This window comes from Haematobia irritans, chromosome 4, assembly GCF_050003625.1.
Source record: "Haematobia irritans isolate KBUSLIRL chromosome 4, ASM5000362v1, whole genome shotgun sequence".
NCBI classification, from domain to species: domain Eukaryota; kingdom Metazoa; phylum Arthropoda; class Insecta; order Diptera; family Muscidae; genus Haematobia; species Haematobia irritans.
The window spans coordinates 189,382,006-189,396,281 of NC_134400.1; the positions used below are offsets into that span (position 1 = coordinate 189,382,006).

Here is a 14,276-nt window from a genome sequence, read left to right on the forward strand (position 1 = left end):
ATAAAGGAAAATACCGATTTTCAAATGTCGATATCTCGAAAACTAGACTTTTCCGACGAATTTTTTACTTTACATTTTCGATTTAAAATCCCTTCTCCTACACTCACAAAAATTTTGTTTAGTTTTAACAACTTGTGCTAAAGTAGATTCGCTGCCAACATTTTTTGAATTTGGGGGCGCTTCTGAGAATCCCCACTACGTCGAAAAACTCCTCGGAAAAGCGCCGTCACTATTGAGAAGTTGTACCACGCCAAAATAGTATCGCATGAGTGCAATTTTTAGGTGTCCTTCTGGATACATTTAGAATGACGCCAATAAGAGCCCCTTTAAGCAATCAGAGAAAGTGTCTTTTAAGATAGTTGTAAAAGAATCATTGTGGTCAAGTAAAACACGATTATTTAGATGTTTATTAATTTCATTAAACATTTATAAATTTTAATAAAAATAACATTTATACGACTATCACATAACATTTAACATATTTTTATTCATTAATAAAAGATTGATGTTGAGTTACAAGTTGCAATTTACATCCCTGCCAACATTTTTTGAATTTGGGGACTCTTTTGAGAATCCCCACTACGTCGAAAACAATCATATACGACATCAAAAACTCGTCGGAAAAGCGCCGTCACTATTGAGAAGTTGTACCACGCCAAGTTACTACAAAAATGTTTCGCATGAGTGCAATTATTAGGTGCCTTTATAGATCAATTTAGAACGACGCCAATAAGGGACCCTCCAAACAATCAGAAAAAGTGCATTTTAAGATAGTTGTAAAAGAATCATTGTGGTCGAGTAAAACACGTTTGTTTAGATATTGATTAATTTGATTAAACATTTACAAATTCTTAAAAATATAACATTTATACCACTATCACATTACATTTAACATAATTTTTGGCATTAATGATGATGTTGAGTTACAAGTAGCGAGTTACATGTTGCTGCGTCTATCAACCAGAGTTTTTATTCCATGGAGGCAGCGTGTCTGTAAAATATCTGAAAAACAATCACTTTATTCCATTTCGAAAATCACCAAATTGTTCACCAATATACCTTTCACAATTTTAAGCGTATAATCTATGTTTTCAGAACTTTATTTTCGTTTTTATTTAATTAAAATATAACAAGCTGGTTGCGCTTGGCGTTTCACAAAAAAAATGGCTTTTTTAACAGTAGGGATGGCAAATTACTTGCATGTACTTTTTGATGTACCTTTTCATGATGGTTGAAGTGACATTTACGAGTCTGTGGTAACGATGAGGTTGAAATGGAACTTTGAAATGCTGGCAGGGATGTTGCAGCGTCTATCAGCCAGTGCTTTTATTCCCAATGGAGGCAGCATGTCTGGAAAAATATTTGAAAAACTATAACTTTATTCCATTTGGAAAGTTAAAAATTGTTCACCAATATACTTTTCACAGTTTTAAGCGAAATAACTATGTTTTCAGCACTTCATTATCGTTTTTATTTAATTAAATTATAAAGGCCGGTACTATGTTCATTCTTGCGAAAAATTTTTATGGAAACCATTATTTCGCACATAGAAAGCGGCGTTTTTTTAGGTAGCTTGGAGCGCTATTTTACAGGGAGCGATATTGGATTAAGCTGGTGGTTGTTGCTTGTTTTTACAAAATAACATTTTATTTTTCCTTGGGCAATTGATCTGCTATTCCTTTGATCCTTTGTATAGTTTCGGAACAAAAATATGGTCCGTGTTTGATTTATAAACCCGCACAACTAGTTTTTAATAAATAAATTATTTCTTAATTCACATTGCAAATGGCGCCGTGCTATAAACGTCAGTTTTTCAACACGATAAAACAAAGTATCACAAATGGAAAAAATTTCGCAAATTTTTCGCATTTTTTGGTTTTGTATGGAGTTTCAACGCGAAAACCGAACAGAGTACCGGCCTTAAGAAGCTAGTTGCGCTTGATGTTTCACAAAATATAAAATGGCTCTTGTAACAATAGTGATGGCGAAATACTATCACAGTTGGCGATTGTTGCAGTGTCACTTACGAGTCTGTGGTAGCGATGAGGATGAAATGGAACTGGCAGGGGGCAGGGGTATTGATGTTGGAAAAAAATGGAAAAAACTTCGCTAGTTTTTCGCATTTTTTGGTTTTGTATGGAGTTTCAACGCGAAAACCGAATAGAGTACCGGTCTACTACTAGTAAAAAGTTTCGGTTTCGAACAGGCCCATAAAAATAAATTTTTGACAAAAATTTCTATAGAAATAACATTTTGACAAAATTTTCTATGGAAATAAAATTTTGACAAGTTTTCTATAAAAATAAAATTTTTACAAAAGTTCCTATAGAAATAAAATTTTGACAAAAATTTCTATAGAAATAAAATTTAAACAAAATTTTCTATAGAAATAAAATATAGACAAAATTTTCTATAGAAATAAAATTTTATTCTATAAAATTATGACAAAATTTTCTAAAGAAATGAAATTTTGACAAAATTTTCTATAGAAACTAAATTTTGACAACATATTCTATAGAAATAAAATTTTGAAAACATTTTCTATAGAAATAAAATTTTGACAATATTTTCTATAGAAACTAAATTTTGACAACACTTTTTATAGAAATTAAATTTTGACAAAATTTTCTATAGAAATAAAATTTTGACAAAATTTTCTATTCAAATAAAATGTTGACAAAATTTTCTATAGGAATACAATTTTGACAAATTATTTTTCTATAGAAATAAAATTTTCCATAGAAATAAAATTTTGACAAATTTTTCTATAGAAATAAAATTTTGACAAAATTTTCTATTGAAATAAAATTTTGACAACATTTTCTATAGAAAAAAAATTTGACAAAAATTTCTATAGAAATAAAATTTTGACAAAAATTTCTATAGAAATAAAATTTTTACAAAATTTTCTATTGAAATAAAATTGTGACAAATATTTCTATAGAAATAAAATTGTGACAAAAATTTCTGTAGATATAAAAGTTTGAAAAAATTTTCTATAGTAATAAAGGTTTTACAAAATCGTGAAGAAATACAGAATCCCACTACAGGCCTATGGACTGAACGACGCAATACGCAAATACATCTATTTAGGCTCAACGTATTGATGTTGCAATGCTTATTAACGACATTCTAATTTAGCTGAATTAGTCGGTAATAGCAGTCAGACGAATTAATGTATGCAATGGTCCAATCACAATAGCACTTATGTTAAACCAAAACAAAACAAATGACAATCCATTTCGGTCTTGGGAGTGTGTGCAGCAAAATATTTTCGTGTTTGCCGATTTTAAGCTACAGAATTAATTGGAATTAGTATAAACACGCAATATTTGTAGAAAATAAAGGAAATTTATAAAATGGTATCGGCTATTGAAAAAGATGGGTAAGATTAATATTAGTGCTATACAAATTTTATCAAATTGAAGGGAAACAGAAATGCTATATATTATTCTGGACCATCATCAACATTTTCCCAGTTGATCTTTTTAGCTGTTGTCCTCGGCATGAAGCCAAGTTAAAATCCGTTTTTGAAGAAAGTCATTTTATAGACTCTGCTCTCATATAGATTTCCAGCAAAGGAATTCTTCTTCCATTACTCATTTACCATCACAGCAATGGGTCATCATAGTTATGCAATGCATTTGTTTGGAACAAATTGAAAGTGTCATTATTATAAAAAAAAGAAAAAATGCATATAGATATTGCCAAAATGCTTCATATACACCAGTGTCCATACATAAATATAATAATCAGTAGTTATCAGCTGCTTGGTGGTATTGAGGTCTTATTACTTTTTTATGCGAGCGGCTATTTGCAAACACCTTTCCCCTGCGGTTGCTGCCCCTCACTTGATAGCCCACTATGCTTTGCTCTCTTTCTGTGTTTTTGCGAGTATTTGGTATGGTGGGTGGCTGGTGGGTAGGTTGTGAGGATACCTTTATTCTATGGCGCATCTGTATCTCATGAAATCTCAAAACCCTGACCTTGAACTTAAATACATGCTATTTTTTATTATTCCTACATCTCCTCCCCCTATGTGGCTGTTCTTTTCTTTTCTATTCATATTGTTTTTTGTTTTTATATTTTTCTACTATGAATGTTTTAATTATTTATTGTTTCATTTCATATTTCACAGTACAAAGATGGTGCCTACATTTCATATAATCCGTGAGGTCTATGACAGTTCAAATGCCCATCAACATTTCGAAGCAGAGCTCGATAAGGCATTGGAGGCTAAGGTGGATTACATTATTATCGAGCCACATCGTTTAGGTGATGAGACTGGTCGTTGGATTACCGTTGGAAATTGTTTGCACAAAACTGCTGTAGTTTCGGGATTAGCCTCCTTGCTATCGTCATTGTTGTGGCGTGATAAACCGGTCATCGCTGGACCTATGTGTGCTGTGTCTCTATTTTGCTCAGGTCTATATACTGTTTCATGGAATTATGATCCCTGCTGCCAGTATCAGGTATTAGTAGAAAATCAAAGTTTACTTTTCTTTATTTGCCATAGATAAAAATAACTTTATATTTGTTACGATGATAACTTTTAATGGGAAGCGGTTTAAGTTGAAGGTGTGAAATTTGTAATTAGTATTGGAACTGTATTTGATGGGTGTTGCATTCCATTCTCCTTAAAAAAGATATGATAAAGTCTTGAACACAAGTCGCAATAACAGCCGATAAGAGAGAAGTTCACCAATGTGGTATCATAATGGACTGAATAGTCTAAGTGAGCCTGATACATCGGGCTGCCACATAACCTAACCTAACCTAACAGCCGATTTTCGATTTATTTATAGTTTGATGCCTCGTATCTTTAATCTTGTGCCTTTTGGAAAAGTTTTATTAAAATTTTCTTTTCTCTTCGAATCCAAGTCACGAGGACTTCAAAAATTCTCATTTTTAATTTTTTTTTTTAACAAATTTTGGATTTTCAAAGAAATATTTTATTAACCTTAGACAGTCCTCAACCTTAGTCAAAATGACGACGCTTAATTTTATATTCGACGTAAAGTGTATTTTGGTCGATTGAAAAATTATACATTTTATATTATTATATTATTTTTCGTTTATTATTAATAAAAATAGAATTGAGTAGCAAAGTAAAAAAAAAATGTTCATTATCATTTTTGTTAACGATGCATTTTCCAGAGCCTTGAAATAGGCTTTTAATTAAAATGACAAAGAATGAGGTACGCTAAAGAATGACTTTCGCCTTATAAACTACAAATTAGCATCAATTTTCGTGTAAGCGTTCAAGAAAATTCCAGGTAATTCCCCTTTCATATGATTTGAAATCTAAATTTTGCAAAATGTTCACTTTAATAATCGAATGTGCACGAGAAGTAAAATCGAAAAATTTCTACTAAAATACTAAAAAAATAAATTTTATTTCTATAAAAAATTTTGTTTCTATAGAAAATTTTGTCAATATTTTATTTCTATAGAAAATTTTGTCAAAATTTTATTTCTATAGAAAATTTTATTTCTATAAAAAATCTACCAAACTTAAAAAAATCAAAATTTTATTTCCATGGAAAACTTTATCAACATTTTACTTCTATAGAAAATTTTATTAAAATTTTATTTCTATAGAGAATTTTGTCAAAATTTTATTTTTTTAGAAAATTGTATTAAAATTTTATTTTGTTTAGAAAATTTTGTCAAAATTTTATTTATATAGAAAACTTTGTCAAAATTTTATTTCTTTAGAAAATTTTGTCAACATTTTATTTCTATAGAAAATTTTGTCAACATTTTATTTCTATAGAAAATTTTGTCAAAATTTTATTTCTATAGGAAATTTTATTTCAATAGAAAATTTTGTCAAAATTTTATTTCTATAGAAAATTTTGTCAAAATGTTATTTCTATAGAAAATTTGGTCAAATATTTTATTTCTATTGAAAATTTTGTAAAAAATTTATTTCTATAGAAAATTTTGTCAAAATTTTATTTCTATAGAAAATTTTGTCAAAATTTTATTTCTATAGAAAATTTTGTCAAAATTTTATTTCTATAGAAAATTTTGTCAAAATTTTATTTCTATAGAAATTTTTGTCAAAATTTTATTTCTATTGAAAATTTTGTCAAAAATTTATTTCTATAGAAAATTTTGTCAAAATTTTATTTCTATAGAAAATTTTGTCAAAATTTTATTTCTATAGAAAATTTTGTCAAAATTTTATTTCTATAGAAAATTTTGTCAAAATTTTATTTCTATAGATAATTTTGTAAAAACTTTATTGCTATAGAAAATTTTGTCCAAATTTTATTGCTATAAAAAATGTGTCCAAATTTTATTGCTATAGAAACTTTTGTCAAAATTTTATTTCCATAGAAAATTGTTTCAAAATGTTATTTCTATAGATAATTTTGTCAAAATTTTATTTCTATAGAAAATGTTGTCAAAATTTATTTCTATAGAAAATTTTGTTAAAATTTTATTTCTATAGAAAATTTTGTCAAAATTTTATTTCTGTAGAAGTACCTCTTTGTTGGAGAGGAATATTTTGCAAAATCTACCAAAACATCAAGAATTCCACCAATCTACCAAACAGTAAAAAATACAACTTTTGGTAGAATTGTATCAACTGTGGTAACCGTGGCGGCATTTTCACAAGATTCTCAATGCTGGGGATCATTTCAATGGAAATAAAATCGGAAATCGAATAGATCAAAATAATCGGTGTATAAAAAAAAATGTTTGTTAATGTGTCTAAAAATAAAGCCAAATATAAAATTTTATGCAAATCGAAAAGCTTGCGGAGCCTCTAAGAGAAGTAAATTTCATCGGATCCGGTTGAAATCTGGTACATGGTGTCAGCATATGATCTTTAACAATCATGCAAAAATTGATCCACATAGGTCCATAATTATATATAGACCGATCTCCCGATTTGGCTTGCGGAGCCTCTAAGAGAAGCAAATTTCATCCGATCGGGCTGAAATTTGGTATATGGTGTTGGTATACGGTCTCTAATGACCATGCAAAAATTGGTTCACATCGGCCCATAATTATATATAGCCCCCATATAAACCGATCCCCCGATTTGGCTTGCGGAGCCTCGTGGAAGAGCAAATTTCATCCGATCCGGTTGAAATTTGGTACATGGTGTTAGTATATGGTTTCTAACAAACATGCAAAAATTGGTCCAAATTTTATTGCTATAGAAACTTTTGTGTCCAAATTTTATTGCTATAGAAACTTGTGTCAAAATTTTATTTCCATAGAAAATTGTTTCAAAATGTTATTTCTATAGATAATTTTGTCAAAATTTTATTTCTATAGAAAATTTTGTCAAAATTTTATTTCTATAGAAAATCAATGGAAATAAAATCGGAAATCGAATAGATCAAAATAATCGGTGTATAAAAAAAATGTTTGTTAATGTGTCTAAAAATAAAGCCAAATATAAAATTTTATGCAAATCGATCTCTAAAGCTCATCTTCGAAGTTATCTGCCTACAGACAGAAAACGAATCGTATGTTTATAACACAGAAAAAATTTCACGAACATCTTTCCAATTAAAATCTTAATTTAGTTTTAAAAAACTATTCTTAAAATTTTAATTGATTCAACGAATTTTTTAATTGAAATAAAAATCAATCACACAAATTAATAGTATCAGTTAATTTTTTAATTGGATCAATTAATTTTTTAATCGATACTATCATTTCTGTGATTGAAGACATTTCAATTAAAAACTTAATTGGATCAATTTTGTCAAAATTTTATTTCTATAGAAAATTTTATTTCTATAAAAAATCTACCAAACTTAAAAAAATCAAAATTTTATTTCCATGGAAAACTTTATCAACATTTTACTTCTATAGAAAATTTTATTAAAATTTTATTTCTATAGAGAATTTTGTCAACATTTTATTTTTTTAGAAAATTGTATTAAAATTTTATTTTGTTTAGAAAATTTTGTCAAAATTTTATTTATATAGAAAACTTTGTCAAAATTTTATTCCTTTAGAAAATTTTGTCAACATTTTATTTCTATAGAAAATTTTGTCAACATTTTATTTCTATAGAAAATTTTGTCAAAATTTTATTTCTATAGGAAATTTTATTTCAATAGAAAATTTTGTCAAAATTTTATTTCTATTGAAAATTTTGTCAAAATTTTATTTCTATAGAAAATTTTGTCAAAATTTTATTTCTATAGAAAATTTTGTCAAAATGTTATTTCTATAGAAAATTTGGTCAAATATTTTATTTCTATTGAAAATTTTGTAAAAAATTTATTTCTATAGAAAATTTTGTCAAAATTTTATTTCTATAGAAAATTTTGTCAAAATTTTATTTCTATAGAAAATTTTGTCAAAATTTTATTTCTATAGAAAATTTTGTCAAAATTTTATTTCTATAGAAATTTTTGTCAAAATTTTATTTCTATTGAAAATTTTGTCAAAAATTTATTTCTATAGAAAATTTTGTCAAAATTTTATTTCTATAGAAAATTTTGTCAAAATTTTATTTCTATAGAAAATTTTGTCAAAATTTTATTTCTATAGAAAATTTTGTCAAAATTTTATTTCTATAGAAAATTTTGTCAAAATTTTATTTCTATAGATAATTTTGTAAAAACTTTATTGCTATAGAAAATTTTGTCCAAATTTTATTGCTATAAAAAATGTGTCCAAATTTTATTGCTATAGAAACTTTTGTCAAAATTTTATTTCCATAGAAAATTGTTTCAAAATGTTATTTCTATAGATAATTTTGTCAAAATTTTATTTCTATAGAAAATGTTGTCAAAATTTATTTCTATAGAAAATTTTGTTAAAATTTTATTTCTATAGAAAATTTTGTCAAAATTTTATTTCTGTAGAAGTACCTCTTTGTTGGAGAGGAATATTTTGCAAAATCTACCAAAACATCAAGAATTCCACCAATCTACCAAACAGTAAAAAATACAACTTTTGGTAGAATTCTATCAACTGTGGTAACCGTGGCGGCATTTTCACAAGATTCTCAATGCTGGGGATCATTTCAATGGAAATAAAATCGGAAATCGAATAGATCAAAATAATCGGTGTATAAAAAAAAATGTTTGTTAATGTGTCTAAAAATAAAGCCAAATATAAAATTTTATGCAAATCGAAAAGCTCATCTTCGAAGTTATCTGCCTACAGACAGAAAACGAATCGTATGTTTATAACACAGAAAAAATTTCACGAACATCTTTCCAATTAAAATCTTAATTTAGTTTTAAAAAACTATTCTTAAAATTTTAATTGATTCAACGAATTTTTTAATTGAAATAAAAATCAATCACACAAATTAATAGTATCAGTTAATTTTTTAATTGGATCAATTAATTTTTTAATCGATACTATCATTTCTGTGATTGAAGACATTTCAATTAAAAACTTAATTGGATCAATTAATTTCGTGATTGAATCAGAATTTTTTTTTTTTGTGTGTAAATGAAGCGTGATGTGCGTAATGTATCGGGCTATATAAAAACAAAGACCTATGTGCAACATTTTAGCAATAGCATATAGAATCTGCATTACAAGTTCGGGATACACAACAATTTTTTGAAGCTCTTTGGACTGAAATACTTATCATCTAACCTAACGACTTTTTATACCCTCCACCATAGGATGGGGGTATATTAACTTTGTCATTCCGTTTGTAACACATCGAAATATTGCTCTAAGACCCCATAAAGTATATATATTCTGGGTCGTGGTGAAATTCGGAGTCGATCTGAGCATGTCCGTCCGTCCGTCTGTTGAAATCACGCTAACTTCCGAACGAAACAAGCTATCAACTTTAAACTTGGCACAAGTATTTGTTATTGATGTAGGTCGGATGGTATTGCAAATGGGCCATATCGGTCCACTTTTACGTATAGCCCCCATATAAACAGACCCCCATATTTGGCTTGCCGATCCTCTAAAAGAAGCAATTTTCATCCGATCCGGCTGAAATTTTGTACATGGTGTTAGTATATGGTCTCTAAACACCGTGCAAAAATTCGTCCACATCGGTCCATAATTATATATAGCCCCCATATAAGCCGATCCCCCGATTTGGCTTGCGGAGCCTCGTGGAAAAGCAAATTTCATCCGATCCGGTTGAAATTTGGTACATTGTGTTAGTATATGGTTTCTAACAAACATGCAAAAATTGGTCCACATAGGTCCATAATTATATATAGCCCCCATATAAACCGATCCCCAGATTTGGCTTGCGGAGCCTCTAAGAGAAGTAAATTTCATCGGATCCGGTTGAAATCTGGTACATGGTGTCAGCATATGATCTTTAACAATCATGCAAAAATTGATCCACATAGGTCCATAATTATATATAGACCGATCTCCCGATTTGGCTTGCGGAGCCTCTAAGAGAAGCAAATTTCATCCGATCGGGCTGAAATTTGGTATATGGTGTTGGTATACGGTCTCTAATGACCATGCAAAAATTGGTTCACATCGGCCCATAATTATATATAGCCCCCATATAAACCGATCCCCCGATTTGGCTTGCGGAGCCTCGTGGAAGAGCAAATTTCATCCGATCCGGTTGAAATTTGGTACATGGTGTTAGTATATGGTTTCTAACAAACATGCAAAAATTGGTCCACATAGGTCCATAATTATATATAGCCCCCATATAAACCGATCCCCAGATTTGGCTTGCGGAGCCTCGTGGAAGAGCAAATTTCATCCGATCCGGTTGAAATTTGGTGCATGGTGTTAGTATATGGTTTCTAACAAACATGCAAAAATTGATCCACATAGGTCCATAATTATATATAGACCGATCTCCCGATTTGGCTTGCGGAGCCTCTAAGAGAAGCAAATTTCATCCGATAGGGCTGAAATTTGGTATATGGTGTTGGTATACGGTCTCTAATGACCATGCAAAAATTGGTCCAAATAGGTCCATAATTATATATAGCCCCCATATAAACCGATCCCCAGATTTGACCTCCGGAGCCCCTTGGAAGAGCAAAATCCATCCGATTCGGTTGAAATTTGGTACGTGATGTTAGTATATGGTATCCAACAACCATGCAGGAATTGGTTCATATCAGTCCATAATTATATATAGCCCCATATAAACCGATCCCCAGATTTGACCTCCGGTGCCTTTTGGAGAAGCAAAATTCATCCGATCTGGTTGAAATTTGGTACGTGGTGGTACTATGTGATATTTAACAACCATGCCAAAATTGGTCATATCAGTCCATAATCATATATAGCCCCCATATAAACCGATCACGAGATTTGGTTTTGGGGCAACTTGGAGAACCAAATTTCATCCGAGTCAGTTGAAATTTGGTACATTGTGCTAGTATATGGCCGTTAACAACCATGCCTAACTAGGTCCATATCGGCCTATAGTTATATATAGCCCTCAGATAAATCTATCCCCAATCACTCAAAAATTGGCCCATATCAAGTTCATAACTCTATATAGCCCCCATATAAGCGACCCCCATATTTCAATTCTGGCTCTCTACGTACCGTGCAAAAGTCCATATCGATTCGTAATTATTTGTAGACTTACCTACACATACATTTTTTGTCTAATATATACCACGTATGGACTAACTCACAATTTAGAAAACGATTTAAGATACCACAACCCAAGTAATTCGATTGTGGATGGCAGTCTTTCATAGAAGTTTCTACGCAATCCATGGTGAAGGGTACATAAGATTCGGCCTGGCCGAACTTACGGCCGTATATACTTGTTTCTTTTTTAATTTTCCAATTCCATTTCACCCACAAGATATTAATGTTCTCTCTTTTATTAAAATTACAGGTTGAAAACAATGAAGAAGTTTTAGGTAAACTGCCCGTAGACGATGTTTCATCTCCTGTGATCTTGGGCTATGAGCCCAATACAAAAACCAAATATTTACACCGTAGTGTTACCCTGCTATCTGCTGCGCTTTGTGCTTGGCAAATTTGGCGATCATATAAGTAGTTTCACGTAGTATGACCACGAAGCTTCGCTTTAACAAAAAAAATCGAAACAGAAGATGTTCTAAATGAGCTCCTTTCCCCCGAAGATATATTCATTTCCGCACATTTTGTTTTCCAATTAGCGGCAGCAAGCAACAGCATTTTTAAGTAATCTAAGCAAAATTGAAAAACCGTCTTCTACAGATAAATCTCGTAGGGGAATGGTGAAATGTATTTTACGATTTAAAGGCCAACACCAAAACATCTCAGTTTTATTTTAGTTTTTTTTTTATATATATACATTTATTTATAATTTTAAATATTTTTATTTCATACTTTATGCAAAGGTTGAGAGAATGCTGAAATTTCTGTATGATATGGCAAAACAAAGCCAGTAGGTTTCCAACGTCGTTATTATTTGTTTTTGTTTTTCAAACGAAGAAGACATTTCTAGGCCAAACCCAACTTTTTAGAATTCAGGTAACGAAATCTGTCTCTAAACGAAGACAATTTGAATGCATTTCATGGAAGTTAGTTACAGTTAAGAAGACATTATATATATATGAAAAAACAATACTAATAGTTTCAATGGCTTAGTTTTGTTTATTTTGGGAGTTTTTTTCTTAATTATATGTCTCATTTTCTAATTTAAAAATCTCTCAGTTGAATTTGTTTTTATTTTACAAAATGATTTAGTGAAGCCATGCTAAAAAATGTTCATCGCAAAAGCTTAAAGCAAATCACATTATTTTATTCACCAATAATTTAGATCAATTTTATTTTGTATTTATACCAAATGATATGTGGTGAATGTTTTATGTATCCCAGATATTCTTAACTTATATTTAGGTTATGTGTATGAAATTTGAAATTTTAAAAATATTTTCAGAATAATTAATTTTTTTTTTCGCCCAAAAACGTCGTTGTCATATTTAGAGTAAATGATCATCACATATTTTTTTTTAATTTCTTCTTAAACAAAAAAAAAAAAAACTCTAGAACAAAACGTTGTGCATACTCGTAATTTAAAATTGTGTTGTTTTCCAAAAACAAATCTATAATTTAGTGATTCTTTGTATTAGTTGTAAATTTAAAATAATAATTATAAAAATTTGAAATTGTAAAAAATTAATAAAAACAATTTAAAAATTAAGAGAAGAATGTATTTAAAACGAATGTTCGGCTGGGTCGAATATTGGATTATACTTTAATTTGTTAAAAGACTCAGCACCGCATTAATCCCATTGCCCAACGGCGGTTTTGGCAGACTTTTCTGCGGTGTTTACTATGCACTTTTTTTAGGTCTAAGAATAGTTAAATGGTTGGAATAGAAGAAAATTTTAATGAAATTTCCTGTAGAAGAAAATTTTAATAAAATTTCCTATTGAAGAAAATGTTCGTGAAATCTCTTAAAGAATAAAATTTTGGCAAAACATCCTGAATAAAAAAAAAAAATTGAAAAAATCACCGACTGCATAATATTTCGACATAATTTCCTACAGATTATTAAAAAAAAACCTATTAAAAAATTAACAAAATTTAATTAGTTAAGAATTTAAAGGTCAACTATCATTAAGAAAATTATCTAAAAAAATTCCATTCATATTTATCCCAATTCTGAATATTCCCTAGGGAATGTGTTCCCTGGGAATTCATTTTCCCCGGGAATAAAATCCTCATATTCTAACCAGTAGGGGAGGGGAATAACATGGGAGAAATAATTCAGAGTATTCGATGTCAGCTGTTTTACTTCAACTGTTTTATTTTAATAAATTTTTATACCCTCCACCATAGGATGGGGGGTATATTAACTTTGTCATTCCGTTTGTAACACATCGAAATATTGCTCTAAGACCCCATAAAGTATATATATTCTGGGTCGTGGTGAAATTCTGAGTCGATCTGAGCATGTCCGTCCGTCCGTCTGTTGAAATCACGCTAACTTCCGAACGAAACAAGCTATCGACTTGAAACTTGGCACAAGTAGTTGTTATTGATGTAGGTCGGATGGTATTGCAAATGGGCCATATCGGTCCACATTTACGTATAGCCCCCATATAAACGGACCCCCAAATTTGGCTTGCGAGGCCTCTAAGAGAAGCAAATTTTATCCGATCCGGCTGAAATTTGGTACATGGTGTTAGTATATGTTCTCTAACAACCATGCAAAAATTGGTCCATATCGGTGCATAATTATATATAGCCCCCATATAAACCGATCCCCCGATTTGGCTTTAAGAGCCTCTAAGAGAAACAATTTTCATCTGATCCGGCTGAAATTTGGTACATAGTGTTAGTATATGGTCTCTAATAACCATGCAAAAATTGGTTCACAT

The 14,276-nt window shown here is 29.8% G+C and overlaps 1 protein-coding gene and 1 long non-coding RNA gene across 3 annotated transcripts; one reads left to right on the forward strand and one right to left on the reverse strand.

Annotated features, from left to right (window-relative positions):
- Positions 1–804: 804 nt before the first annotated feature.
- LOC142233074 (uncharacterized) lies at positions 805–1,326 on the reverse strand. Its single transcript, XR_012721305.1, has 2 exons — positions 1,060–1,326; positions 805–1,002 (listed from the first exon to the last, which is right to left on the reverse strand). It is a non-coding gene; the product is annotated as an uncharacterized LOC142233074 (long non-coding RNA).
- A 1,898-nt stretch (positions 1,327–3,224) lies between these two features.
- Pmi (Transmembrane protein Pmi) lies at positions 3,225–12,595 on the forward strand. Of its 2 annotated transcripts, none has more exons than XM_075303859.1 (3): positions 3,225–3,385; positions 4,139–4,478; positions 11,798–12,595. In XM_075303859.1, the coding sequence occupies exons 1-3, from the start codon at positions 3,360–3,362 to the stop codon at positions 11,960–11,962; spliced, it is 531 nt and encodes a 176-aa protein (XP_075159974.1). In that variant the 5' UTR covers positions 3,225–3,359; the 3' UTR covers positions 11,963–12,595. The 2 variants fall into 2 exon arrangements, with proteins under 2 accessions (XP_075159974.1, XP_075159975.1); XM_075303860.1 differs by having other exon boundaries at positions 4,139–4,472.
- The last annotated feature ends 1,681 nt before the right edge of the window (positions 12,596–14,276 follow it).